The sequence below is a fragment of the Eleginops maclovinus genome, chromosome 7 (assembly GCF_036324505.1).
Source record: "Eleginops maclovinus isolate JMC-PN-2008 ecotype Puerto Natales chromosome 7, JC_Emac_rtc_rv5, whole genome shotgun sequence".
NCBI classification, from domain to species: Eukaryota; Metazoa; Chordata; class Actinopteri; order Perciformes; family Eleginopidae; genus Eleginops; species Eleginops maclovinus.
Genome location: NC_086355.1, coordinates 19178564 through 19191993, shown reverse-complemented (window position 1 = coordinate 19191993; position 13430 = coordinate 19178564). Strand labels below are relative to the sequence as shown.

The window sequence follows — 13430 nt, the reverse complement described above, 5'->3', positions numbered from 1 at the left end:
TGCGAGTGGTCGGGCTCGGGTTCATGTGTGTCAGAGAGTGCAAAAACAATCTGCGAAAAAAGTAAGTGCTAAAGCTGTGAGTCAGAAAGGATTGTGTTAGTTTTGAGTGGGTGATGATGTCCCTCTTCACTGGTCACCACTCTTCTCCACTTCAGCCCACACACTCACCAACACAGACAGTGCCACACAAAATAACTTTGCAAAAATGGTACATTCAACACAACGTTGGAAATACAGTCAACTCACCACTTTGTTGCTTTGAGTCTTGCTTCTATAAAATACTTTGAAATAATTTAAAAAGGCCCGATTATGCTTTTTGGGGTCTTCCTTTTCCTGAAGTGTGTTGTTCAGTATAGGTTTTTGTGCATGTCAATGGTCTGCAAGGGCTAAAATCCCAAAGCCCCTTCAAGAGGGAGTTTCTCTCCCACACACTCCCCCCCCACTGCATTAAACGCCTCCATTGGACTTCTTTGTTTATTTCCGTAATAAAATGACATCAAACTCGCGCCCCTATTGGTTATTGTTCAAACACATGTACGGATAGGCTAAGGAGCATCATCTCTAAGTGGTTGACCAATCATAACGAGCTGGCCAGCTAACCATCAGAGCAGACTTGGCTCTGGTTTCAGACAGAGGGTGAAAAGGCATTATGATGAACTTTAAAGCATGGAAACATGTCACAGTAGAGGCATAAAATACAAATATGAACCTGGAAATTAGGGCCCTTTTAAATTTCAACACAATATATTTATCTTTTTCTATACCTATTTCTGTTAAACTGCTGTATATATACACTCATAAAAATAAGAGTTAATTTGGCCCTATATACAGACAAAATTATAACAAATGTGAACAGATGCTACTTTGTGCTGCAAGTGATCCTTCAACCTTTCCAACATCTGAGAAGAAAGTAATAGGAGGGTCTGATTTTTTCTGGTTTCTGGCCCCCTGGAATTATACACCACCTGAGCAGCAGAAAACGGACAGCTCCATTAGGAGAAACAACATTGTAGGAGTTAAGTTTTCAGTGGTATTATGCAGACCCAGACAGTACCTGCTATTTTTATCATGGTGCAGTGATATTAATAATTCTTCTATTTTAAGCTACAGTCTACTCTCCTTAGCTGTGTGATTCGAGTATTCTCTGCTTTTATAACCGTTGAAAGCCTAATTTCATTATTTAAGTGAAATAAAAAAACAGGTGTGGAAGGAACAAAAGATAGTTGAACGGATTTCCTGACAGCATGCATTGGAAATTGTTAATCAAAGAACCACCACAAAGTTGATTGCAGCAGAAATAAAACATCCCACATTCATGTATTTATCTATCACTTTGTGACCGCTGCTTCAGTTGGAACAGACTGACTAGTTGGAAACCATTCAGGGTTTAGCGTTATAGTTTACTTTATTTTGCCCTTATACAAATTGTTTCATAGCCCGAATACATCCTTATTGTTGAGCCTTTCTTTTCCCATGGGATACCGTAAGTCAGAAGCTAAAGCGAAAAAGGGAATCATAATGTCGCTGTTGTTTTTGATTTCCATACATAGCATGCCTATAGCTGCTTTCAGATGTATAGTACTTCAGAGTCCTGCCCTGCATACAGTGGTACATTAAAGTGTCCCACAGCTCCTGCTGCCAGAAGAGAGAGAGACTTGAAGGTTTTCAACTTAAATCTTTTGTACCGCAAAGCTACTGCTTTGTCTCAAGGGAAATGTCGGAGAAATTCTGCAATGCTTTTGAAGGGCAAATGCTGGTTTACTCGCTTAGTTTTACATAGTATACTGTATGTTTAGGGTATCCCAGGGTTTGTATGTTATAAGACACAGATAAGGATGTATCGTGTCAGCTTCATACAGATACTTGAAATAATTGTTGGTAGAAGCAGCCAATACTAAATATTTGATGATCCATAGATCTGGTTTGGGTAAAAGATAATGGAATATTTGTAATATATATATATATGCTAACACTGTAAATTATAGTACATATTTGTACTCGCACTCTGCCATTAATCAACTATACTAACTTTTGTTACGTAGTCCCTTGTGACAAGAGTGTGTATTTAAATGTAAACTGTGATACTATTTGACTATTCATCATTAATGTTTTATTCATTCTTTTTTCTAGGACGTTGTCTGGGGATTGAACTCCTTGTTTACTGTAAGTTTTGCTCTTTGTTTTACCTCCATCAACATGGATTGTTGTTTAAAGCTAAACAACTTAACTATACCATTTTGATCAGTCATCACAGTGACCAATTAAATGGCCAGAACATAAATCATTTTAAGCAGATTTGAGAAAGATAACTAACTTATGAATGCAGTTTTCCATAAGTTAATTTTAAAAAAGGAATAGATCTGCTATCTTTGACAAAAGATTGATCTGAATCACATGAGTGCACCATAGGTTTACCTTCTGATCAAACAAATCCACACCCTTGGAGTTTCGAAGTTGCTAAAGCTATGTAGGATACACCAATGACGGAGTCCAAGCACCGATCACATCGCTCTTTAAACTTGAAATAATACAATCATTTTAGACGTTAGGGAAATTGTGTTTCTCGTTATGAATAACACTTTAAGACGCAAGGGAAATAAGAACGCATTACGCTTGTGTAACTGCCTCCCCAGCTGGTTCTGGATGTCCCTTTTTCTCATTCATACAGTGATTCATTACAGACTCTTCTGAAAATTAAGATAACAAACCAGATTTGGAGTTATGTTTAGGGACCAAATTTAGAAATGTTTAATCAGTCAGAATACAATAAAAAAATAGGCATGCTAAAAGGGATTTAATTATTTGAAAAATGATTGCGAACATGCTTTCAGATGACAGATGGAATGGAGGATATGTTACAGTCTCGTTTAGGACAAGGAAATTAGTCTGATTTATTAAACACTTTGGATGCCAAAGCAAATGTTAATAAGCAGCTGAAAGGAAAGAGATTATTTAGTTTAGCCCAAATAGGCATACTTTACTAACCTCAAGCTTGCATAAATCCATCATCGATTGAATTTACCCACAGGTCATCACTGGCTCTGATGATAATGATGATGGTAATCTGCATTGATGTGTGGTCATGCCCTAAATCTTACCTCCTAATCAGGAAACAACCTCTCAGGCATTCCTCTCCTTTTATCTCTGATAATTCTCCACTTGCCTCGCTTTTTGCACATTGTCTCAACGGCAACAGCATCATTATAATGGTTTCTTTTTCCACACTTGCAGAATCCAGGGTGACATTGCAGACAGCAAATAGTGCTGAATGGGCAATATCTTTCTCCGCAGTTGTTTTTTTTGGAAACAAAATGTGCCTTACAGATAGGATTATTGAACCATGCAAAGTTCTCTAACAAGACCACCAAGCGTTTTGCGGTCATGATTAATCACTCCTGTTTCATGACTCGTTTTTCTTCAACTTTTTCTCAATAAAACTTTTCTGTCCTCACCTCATCTTCTGTGTTTGCCTTTGATCCAGGACCTGTTGAACTTTGATGACCCTTTGAACATCGATGCAGCAGAACATCATCTGAGAGACAAGGTGAGGCTTCACTGACACATCCAGGGCGATTGTCATCTCCCATTCTGTTTTAGCGTGACACATAAATGAAGTGCACCCACTGACAGCAGCCGATTCGCTTGTGAAGCCTTTTCATATTTCTGAGGTATGCTCATAGGCCTAAAAATTCTTACACATACAGTACAACTTAATTTTCTGCTGCACCTGTCAGTGCACACTACTTACTTTTGTAGGTAAAATTATGTGATATAGAGTTGGCTTTAATCTGGTGTAGTGGGCTAAAGACAAGGCACAGCATGGCTGTGATTGTGTGCATATAAAAACCTTTTTTTAACAAAAGTAGTTGCTCATACATGATTAGTTCATTTTAGACCACAACAGCACACTCTACACATTCAAATTAGCAACCCCAGCAAACGGAGGACTTCCCCCGCACTACACACTTTTTCTATATATATATATATATATATATATGTTGTGTGTTTAACATTATGTGTGTTTGTATGTTTTTAAAATGGTGTACAAATAAGTTCTAAACCCAGAAATGAGGTTCTGATTAGATGTCTTAAATAATGTCTGTGGGCTTACACAATTTTCCCGTCTTTTCACAGACATAAAATACATCAGCAAATACCCCAATTGTGATTGCCTGTAGATTTTAAGTATCTCTAAAATGAAGGATACCCACAAGTGACAAAATAAAACAGCTAAACTTCATCACATCGAACTGGAGTACTTATTTAGCTTAGCAGTGGTGTTTTGAAGTCATGTGATGTAGTTTGTTTATAGCCTATTAGCTACTTATTTGTGGTGATTGCATTTATGCTTCAATTATAATAAAATGGGTGGTTATATGTTGAGATTATCCTGCTGAACAAAACATGTAAGTACCATAAATGTGTGTTTATCACAAAACCCTTTTTTCTACTATACAAAATCCGATGTAAAATCTCATTGACTTTTTGACGAGGGAGCCCTTGCAATGCTGACATCCGTGTCGGCCTACAAAAATACATCATCACTGCACCATCTTTGCATTGTTGAATACCCAATTCAATTTGGACATTGAGTTTTCTGCTTTTTCGCAATAGCAGATGGTTGCTAGAGGAAAACACTGTAGCTAAGAACGCTCTGATCAGGGGTCCATATGATTCAGATCGATCCTTAGAAGTCCAGTCAATTTAAGGGTGAGCTGTGACCAAAAAACACATTATTCTTCAGTTCCTTCATCGGAAAACATCCTGGAATACTTTCTGAACATGGATACATCTGAATTAAACTGTACATAAGCTATAATTTATCTAGGCCTTAACATCCAGCAATTTCCAGATAAACAAGGATTCACTTTAAGCTGTCTTGGGAGCAGTTTAATGCCAGCCTTCTCCAAAGCTAAACTGATTTTCAAGATGTTTCCAAAAGAAAAACACCATGGCTAATTGATTTTTGTCTCCCTCTATTTGCAATTTTCCATTTTTATCTTAACTCTCTGCCTTGCAGCTCCTTATCAGTACATCATGTCGGAAAATTGAAAAAAAAAAAAAAGATGTTCTCCGTGTTTTGCTTACAGTAATCCTCAATTTGCAAACAACACTAATGTAACTCTGCCGGTGGCCTCCTGAGCCAGAGTAATAGCTGTTACTTGAGCCTGGTTTGAGGCGAGCTGAAAGCATTTTAAAGTACAACATTTGACCTTTGACACTGTGCACATAGCCTTTCCCATGATGCATTGGGATAGAGCCAGCAGTGCTTGATAATGGCTGCCATGCGAGCTCATTAGATTTGACTGAGTTTGTCTCTTTGTAAGTGTGTGAGAGGGAAAGACGAAGTGAGTGTGCAAGAAATGAGGGCTGCTCTGTCGCACAGGTTCTGAATTCAGATTTTGGACTTTTTTCTGTGTTTAATCTTGGAGAGGTTTTGAGTTGTTCAAAAATTATCATGACTTTCTCGGTTGATTTTTATTTGTATTTGTTTGTGACACTTTTTAGCATGAGGCCACCACTGAAGTGGATTCCCAGCACGTTTTTTTTTTCTTTACCAGAAAGCTTTGAAATGTCAATTTATTTCCTTGTAGGATCTAAAGGCAACAGGGTGGTTACTTTCCACAGTGGCTAATTTACCTCACAAAGCTGTGGATGTTGTCTAGAAAAATATTGATCCAATTTAAAGGAACACATGCTTTAAAAGCAATTAACACTGCTTTTACTGTAAGTGTTGGTACTGCTTCAGTGTGCTGCTGTGGTTCTGTGGAGTCACAACAACTGAAAACACAAAGTCATCCATCCATGACCCACTCCCACTGAGTCAACGCCTGCTGTAATCAACTTCAGCAGGGAGTGGGTGCGTGCGTGCGTGCGTGCGTGCGTGCGTGCGTGCGTGTGTGTTAAGGCTTTTGAAGTGGAACTCCTCCTGTGGCTGCTCTGAATACATTTACTGGTTAAAGTGGCTGAAAGGAAGCATCCTCATGGGCAATTTAGTGTGGGTCTGTGTGTGTATTACTGTTGTATTGTACCAATGTTGGTTGTGAATGGCTTTGTGCGTGTACATGCACAAATACCTGTATGTCAAACAGTTCTGGGTGACACTAAAATGGAATAGACTAATCGGCTCAAAAGCTTCTGCAGCTCCAGCATAAGCTGTGTTTACATGAATATTTGTGCTGCATATAAGCTACTGAATTCTGGAATATAAACATAATACATTGTACTATTTTTAGTAAAATGTCTACAAAATGGCCATAGGCTGAACTGCCAGATAGCAGAAGAGATCAAAGTCTGACCCAGTGTTTTAATAGGAACATGTAAACTGTGTTGCCATTGTATCTGGAACATGTGACCAGAGTTTGTTGTGGTATACTTAATGTGATGTTGACTACTACTACAGTCCAAGCATCCCATCATCTCCCCTCTGTATTTCACATTCTGTAGAGTCTCCATTGATTGTTACTCATCAATGTGAGACACTGCTCTTTCTTTGTCTGTCAGTAACATGCTCACGCTCTGGCGTCCTTAGGTCTCTCAGGTGGCTTATCCTCTCTAATCAATAGTCAATCATGTCAAGCAGATACACACAAAAGCACACACCATATCCTGCATCCTGATCCTTCACTTTTGCAATGATGCATATTCGGCCGGCTCGGGACTAAGCGCTTCACCACCATTGTTGTGCTGCTGTTTCGAGCACTTTGAGTTAGAAATATGTGATGTCATTGTAGAAGTTACCGGAAAAGTTGTTGAACGTGTCTTTCAGTTGAACACTATCATAACAAAGACCAACAGCACATTAGCTAGAGCAGATTGGCCAGAGTGAGTGTGATTTCTATCGTCCTCCTCCCTTTGGATGTCAGATCAAGTCATGACAGGAGAGCAAGCATCCTCGGGTTGGTGCTCATGATGAAAAATACAGTGTCAAACAAATAGATAGTAGCACATAATCCAAGGGAGCAATGCTAGTTTACGTCTTGCCAGTGTCTTTCTGCCAGAAAAAGGCGCCATGTTGTGCCTTTACTGTAGCAAATGAGGAAGAGACATCCCGGTTTTTGTGAGTCATGCGAGATCCTGTTTAAAAACAGAAAAGACAGTTTTTACTAATGATTATTATATTTTATTATCTTGTTTTCCACTTTACCTGTTTGTCTTATCCTTTTTTTGTAAGCTTTCGGTAGAAGTTGTGTATTTTCGGTTTGTTTCTTCACTCCACAATTGGTTTTGTATAAGCAGCAACAGAGTAGAATTGAAGTGATGACAGTCTGTGATAGTGTGTGAAAGTATTATGTCTTAATTGTATATGTGCATCTTGGTGAAACGCGAAACTGTAAAAGAGATGCCAATATAATTGATCATTATGGTCTTTTCTAACCAGGTTGACATATTAATAGCACTGCAACCTGTAGCGCCTCATTATGAAGTGTGCCTGTCCTGGCAGTGGGGTGTCTAAGTTGAAGGAGGGCAGTGGATGTCAACAAATTCAGGCAAACAGTTGTGTGTAGTGGACGAACTAGCATCTCTTATAGATATTATTAGACATATATTTAATCTCAATAATCTCAGCAGTTACGCCATGAATCTTTTCGGAACACCCTCTTTAGTTTCTTTATTGTTAGCCTTCGATGAAAGTTAAAACAAAGTCAATTTGAGACTTGCTCAATCAATGCTCCTTGGATGGTTGCATTTTCCTTTATTTAGTAATTATAATGACTTTGTTGTATTGATGAGCTTTAAGATAAAATCTGTATCCAAGTTTACATGACCCAAGGTGTCAATCACATCTCACAGTGATGATGAAACAAAATCGGTTCATCTGCCACGTGAATCAGAAACATGCTTCAGCCTTCCACCAAGTGTCATGTAATCAGACCAGCAGTTATTTATTAATCCTGCTGACAGACGGATAGACAAACCGAAAACATAAACTCCTTTCGGAGTGTGGAGTGGAAAGCTTGGCAACTGATGCAGAATCACTTTTCTGGACCAGACCCAGATGTGAAGGGTCTTTGACATTTTTACTAAACAAACCAAATTCAGAATTTCTCAGTGAGTGTCAAAACACCCAGGACTGTTGACAAGGACTCATGGCCACCTCTGCATCTCTTGGCATCTCTCTTCTCTATTCTATTTATTCTCTTCCCTCTTCACATCTCTCCACTCCCCTTAATTTTTCCCTTTGCAATCTGTTTACCTAACACATCCAGTGGCTTTCCGTTCTCAACTTTGAGATCATTTTAAAAGAACCATTTGTACCCAAAGGGTTTAATTTGCATGTCTTTCCCTAGGATGAAGCTACATATTTTAGGAACCTGCCCAAATCGCAGCAGGCGAGAAGATTTAATTGCCTTTCATAGTTGAAATGGAGCCAAACAAAGTTTGTAATAGACTATACAGTTTATAGAGTTAGCTTGGAGTCTTTAAACTATGCCAAAGTAATTTGTAATTTGCATTTAATTGCAAGAACAATATCAAAATATTGACGAAATATCTCCATAATGATAAAGATAATAAAAAAGAAGCCTTATTTTATGTTTTGACATGTTTGTCCACAAGATGGCAAGTACAAATGTTGAAATTGTTTGTTTCTGAATGGAGATCTGATCAATACGGGCTAGCCTAAGCTACCATTGTAGCTGCTCTTTCAACGTTCAAAAAACTTAACTTAGACTTTTATTCAGACTAGTCTCTGTGCAAAAATGACAAAGTGTAGGGTTCTGGGTGCCGTTGCCCACAAACAACAGCTGTCGTCTGTTCTTTTTCATTCACATCAGTGACGACAGGAGGAGAATCGCAACGCTGCATTGGTTTTGTTAGACAGCCCTTGCTTCTTACGGAATGTGCTTCATTTGCGTCGCCACATGAACAATTCAAATCTCATTCAAGTCTTTCATGGACATCTTAATTGGGCTTATGTTGAACACCCTTTTATAACACAATTCTTAGTTTTCTGTCTGTTTGCGTGTTTGCTGTACCCTCCGTGTCGATGTGATGTGGTCTAATTTGGGCAAGCCTAAGCTTCACATTGTTTGAACAACCCCACTGTGTTTGTTTGAATTCTTTCCCTCCTTGCCGTCTATGTGCACCCTGCAAACCTTCTACTCCCTCATTTGTTCCACTAAATGTCATAGTGTGGCATGCTGTGTGTACGTCTGTTTAGGTGTTTGTTCCTCGTGGATTTACCTACAAACCTTTACAAAAGCTTGCAAGAGACAGCTGGGTACACAAAAGATAAGGGTTGATGAACAATGACAGACGGACCATATTTCATCATTTCAAGTGTGTATTTTACATAGCAAAACTTGAGTCAGGCAGATTGTTGTTATTTTATCCAGTGACCCATTTCTGTGATTATATGTATATTATATGCCTCATCCCTGAGCTCAAGCCTTATCAATATTTGAATCTCTGAACTCAAGTGAATCAAATCAGATTAGAAGCTTCTACATTAAGAGAATATTGGTTTACTTTAAAGCAATTTTCTGAAAAATGTGGGTGTTTTTTTGCTTTTTTACCCATGCACCACTGCACCTAAAATACACAACAGTCCACACAGTCCTTGCACCCGAAATGCAGTGCTCTCCACTTGCCTTTGCACTTGTGGCATTAAAATAGCGTCTAAAGGGAGACCTCCCTCAGCAGCAATAAGGCCAATCCATCATCCTGCTGTGGACAGATACTCAAACTGGTGTCATTACTGCTGACGTTTTTGTCGCTGGCAGCTTTTCAGCATTCCTTTCTATTTTCCACACATAACATGCCTCCTCTTCCTGTCTCTCTGCATCACTTTCTCTTCCCCCTGACTCGTGGTTTTCCTCACGTTCTTTGCTTCCTGCTCACAGACAGAAGCCCCAGCAGTGCATCCGTGACTTACCTCTGGAGCTGTAGTGTAAACCAGCTGTCAATCTGATGTCAGTGTGGGACACTTGAATTTAATGTCAGACAGCAAGACATGCCAATTAATGGTCCAGACCCCTGCACTGATGGATGGTTAATGGGAACCAACAAGTAAAATTCAGGCCAAGAGAGGGGAGCTATAAAGGGGTGGTAGGCTGAGGTTAGAAACTAACTGTGATATCGCTCAAAAGTACACGCAGCGCACTTTAATTGAGCTAAAAAGAAACTTGGAAGTATAAGTGTCTGTAACGGTTTATTTATTCATACTGAACCGTCACAATGTGGGGTTCATGACCCAGGGCACACAGCCGCACGCAGAATAAACCCTTTTCACAGTGATGCACGTAATGCAGAATCACATTTCACATGCGCAATTTCCCCCAAGATTTGCTTGCAAACGATGGCCAGGGGAAGGAGAACACATGGTGAAGCTGGGAGTCCAGTTTCAGGTCCGCTACAAATGATAACACACATTCAAGGGCGGTGGTGGCGAAGTCCATAGGGGGTTGGCCTGGGAACTGGAAGGTCACCAGTTCAAGCCCCCGAAAGACCTAGTGCCACCGTGGTGTCCCTGAGCAAGACACTGGTTACCTACACTGCTCCCCGGGCGCCGTACATAATGGCAGCCCACTGCTCTTAACACTAGGATGGGTCAAATGCAGAGACCGCATTTCGTTGTCCTAGTACTTGTACTCTGTGCAATGACAATAAAGTTGAATCTTAATCTTGAATCTTAATGGCATCACCAACATTTGCCAATCTTTATTTCCTCTACTTTTCAACAGCCTTCCGATGAGTACTTTTCATCACTTTTTTCATTAGATTTTTTAGCCTATTGTGACCCTGTTGCGTTAAGTTAATCAAAATTGTTAATGTTACTTCCTTTCCCAATAAAGAGGATTTTGTCTGCCTTTTTAAAATACATAAATAGAAATGTGTGTTTCTGCCTTTCTTTCCACATTTCTGAACTATGACTCCTTAATCAGGGTATGAACTGAACCGCGACTTCTCTTGCACCATTACATCCCTATTAAAATTTCAAGTGCATTTCTAGTGATGTGAATAGAGATGTTGGAAGCAAGTAAACGCATGGGTGAATGTGTAAAACCCAAGTACATGTTTTTTGTATGACTTTCTGGTGGCCCTGAGGAATTAAGTAGTATTCACTTGGAATACATTTATGCAAACAACATTTTAGCCGAAATCTAGAAATCTTCTGCATTAAAGTCACAGATACTGCAATTCAAACAAAAAAGCTGCTAGAGTTCAAACAAATACAAGTCTACAGCCTTTAACCAGATATATGGTATTGAAATACATCCTGTCTGATGTATTAAAGAACATAAAGACTGAAATGTCAAGTTAAACCATCAATGTGTTTCCCAAACAGCCAAAGGGGTTGACATGGAGGGCTTCAATGTATGTGCAGAGCCAAGGGAAAGTAAGAGGGCTGTCAGAAGAGGTCACACAGCTCTATCAGACCAACGTAACCAGGAGGGATGGGTCAGTGAAGTGACAGAGGAGTGGGTACCATATGGAGGGATGGATGGTTCGAGGGGAGGGAAGGAGGGCCAGTAAGGTTATGATAAAGAGGAGGGCAAAATATGGGAAGGGGTGGAGAGGGCACGCATTACCAGAAGGGATTTGGCAGAGGAATGTCAACTCCAATGACAGATATCGTAAATAAGATGTAGGCTAATGTGGATGTAGACATCTACACAAGGTGACACATCTTCAAAATGTAATTGTGAATGTAAAATAAAGGCCAAACAAGGTGATACAGCCATAACAAGTTACATTTCAAATCTACTACAAAGAGCACACAGTTTTATACTGTTGACAAGATATTTTTATATTCCTTGAAACAACATTTTTTTTTATAATTGATGTAATTTGTAAGAAGTCAAAAAATTTGAAACACTGTCTGTAGCCTTCTAACACAGAATTGGATCATATTTTGGGCAGTAAATGACAGAGGGAATGGGCTCTCTGCTCAGCATATACAAATGAAATACATTTTTTTTAAATGTATTTCTTAGATGGATACTTTTTTTTTTTTATGTTTCGGCAAAAATATTTGGGTGGTCCTTAACATACATAGGCAGGCAGCCAAATAAATGATGTTGTCGAGAAACAGTGGTGTGTGTGTGTTGATGCACTCTTTATTTAATGTGTTTTAAAATATTGGATCGTGTTACATTTCACTCTTGCTTTTCTTTCAATCCCCCCTCCTTTACAAAGGTTTAATATCTGGCTTCTTCCTCTAACTCTCATACCCTCCTTTTATTTGTTCTTGTCTTTAATCCAGGAGGATTTTCGGAGTAAGGTTCAAGATTACATCAAGCACTACGCCAGATGATAGAAGCACCGGCTACCTACACCAGCCTGCACCAACCAAACTGCTCTACCTTGCCTCTGCTTGTCTCGGCCAACTCCCCATGTGAATCGACAGCTGACTCTTACCACTCCCCCTCCTCTCGACAACATGCCCTGCTGCTCGCCAGATTGCAATAAACTCCACCCTGCAGGAGCGAAATAAAAATTAAATGAAAAAAGATGCGTAAAGACTTGTATACAGAAGAAAATGATTCTTTGATTTGTACTAATCGATTATGGTTGCGATGACCACAATGTCTGTTCATTGTGACAAGATCGCCGAATGACGCCGCCTCCCTGAGGTGTCCCTGAGCCTGTCGGAAACGAGCCATGGCAACGACCGGCAAGGGATGTGATGCATCACCGGCAGATAAATAAAATAAAGGCAGTCACGTTCAGCTTTTTAAGACTAATCAAAAGAAGGAATATGTGTTGCTATCAGTTTCTCCGTTCCAGTGCCTGCTATGTTTGTGTCGCTAAAGAGAAAATGCATGAGAGTTCACAAACATATAAATACGCACAGTGTAACATCATGTAGTAAAAGGTAAACACATACATCCACAAGTATCTATACACTTATTCACACACATTAAAGCACCACGAGACAGCATGTGAATGACCACATCGTCCCATTCTGTTGTCACTTTTCTTGCATGTACACACACACACACACACACACACACACTCACACACACACAACGCTCATGCTTTCTTTTTGTGTTTTCAGCTCCAGTGGGATAAAGTAAGACTTCTAAAACCACAGCCAAATCTATTGTACTGTTTTCAGCTTCTGCTCTCCTCATTGTCCTTTTTTGTCTTTTCCTCCGCCTGCTTCTCTTTTTCACACCTATTTGTTCACGGTCACTGCTCTCATAGTGTCGTTTTTGGCTGTTTTCAGCAAAAAAGGTCCAACAAGCCTACAGTACAACAGCCGATGGAGACTCTTAATGACTTAAAGGTTGTGAACAAAGTGAAGCATTTAGCAGCTCAAGAACCAGATATCATTAGTTTGGCCCAGAAGTCCGACACTGTTCACCAAACATTTTTGTGAACACCTTTTTAAAGAAATAGTTAATGTCAAAAGTCAGCACTTTAACCTCACAGTTATTCTTTCATATAGTTGTCATCATGCTGCAGTACAGAATAAAATACAT

The 13430-nt window shown here is 39.5% G+C and overlaps 1 protein-coding gene across 2 annotated transcripts in view; it reads left to right on the top strand.

Moving 5' to 3' along the window:
• Nucleotides 1–13036, top strand: part of ube2f (ubiquitin-conjugating enzyme E2F (putative)) — a 43461-nt gene extending 30425 nt beyond the window's left edge. For both annotated transcript variants that reach the window (XM_063888379.1, XM_063888378.1), the window contains 3 exons: nt 2131–2163; nt 3482–3544; nt 12209–13036. In XM_063888379.1, the coding sequence (XP_063744449.1) occupies nt 2131–2163; nt 3482–3544; nt 12209–12259 (147 nt within the window). In that variant the 3' untranslated portion in view covers nt 12260–13036. The remainder of the gene's footprint in view (nt 1–2130; nt 2164–3481; nt 3545–12208) is intronic.
• The last annotated feature ends 394 nt before the right edge of the window (nt 13037–13430 follow it).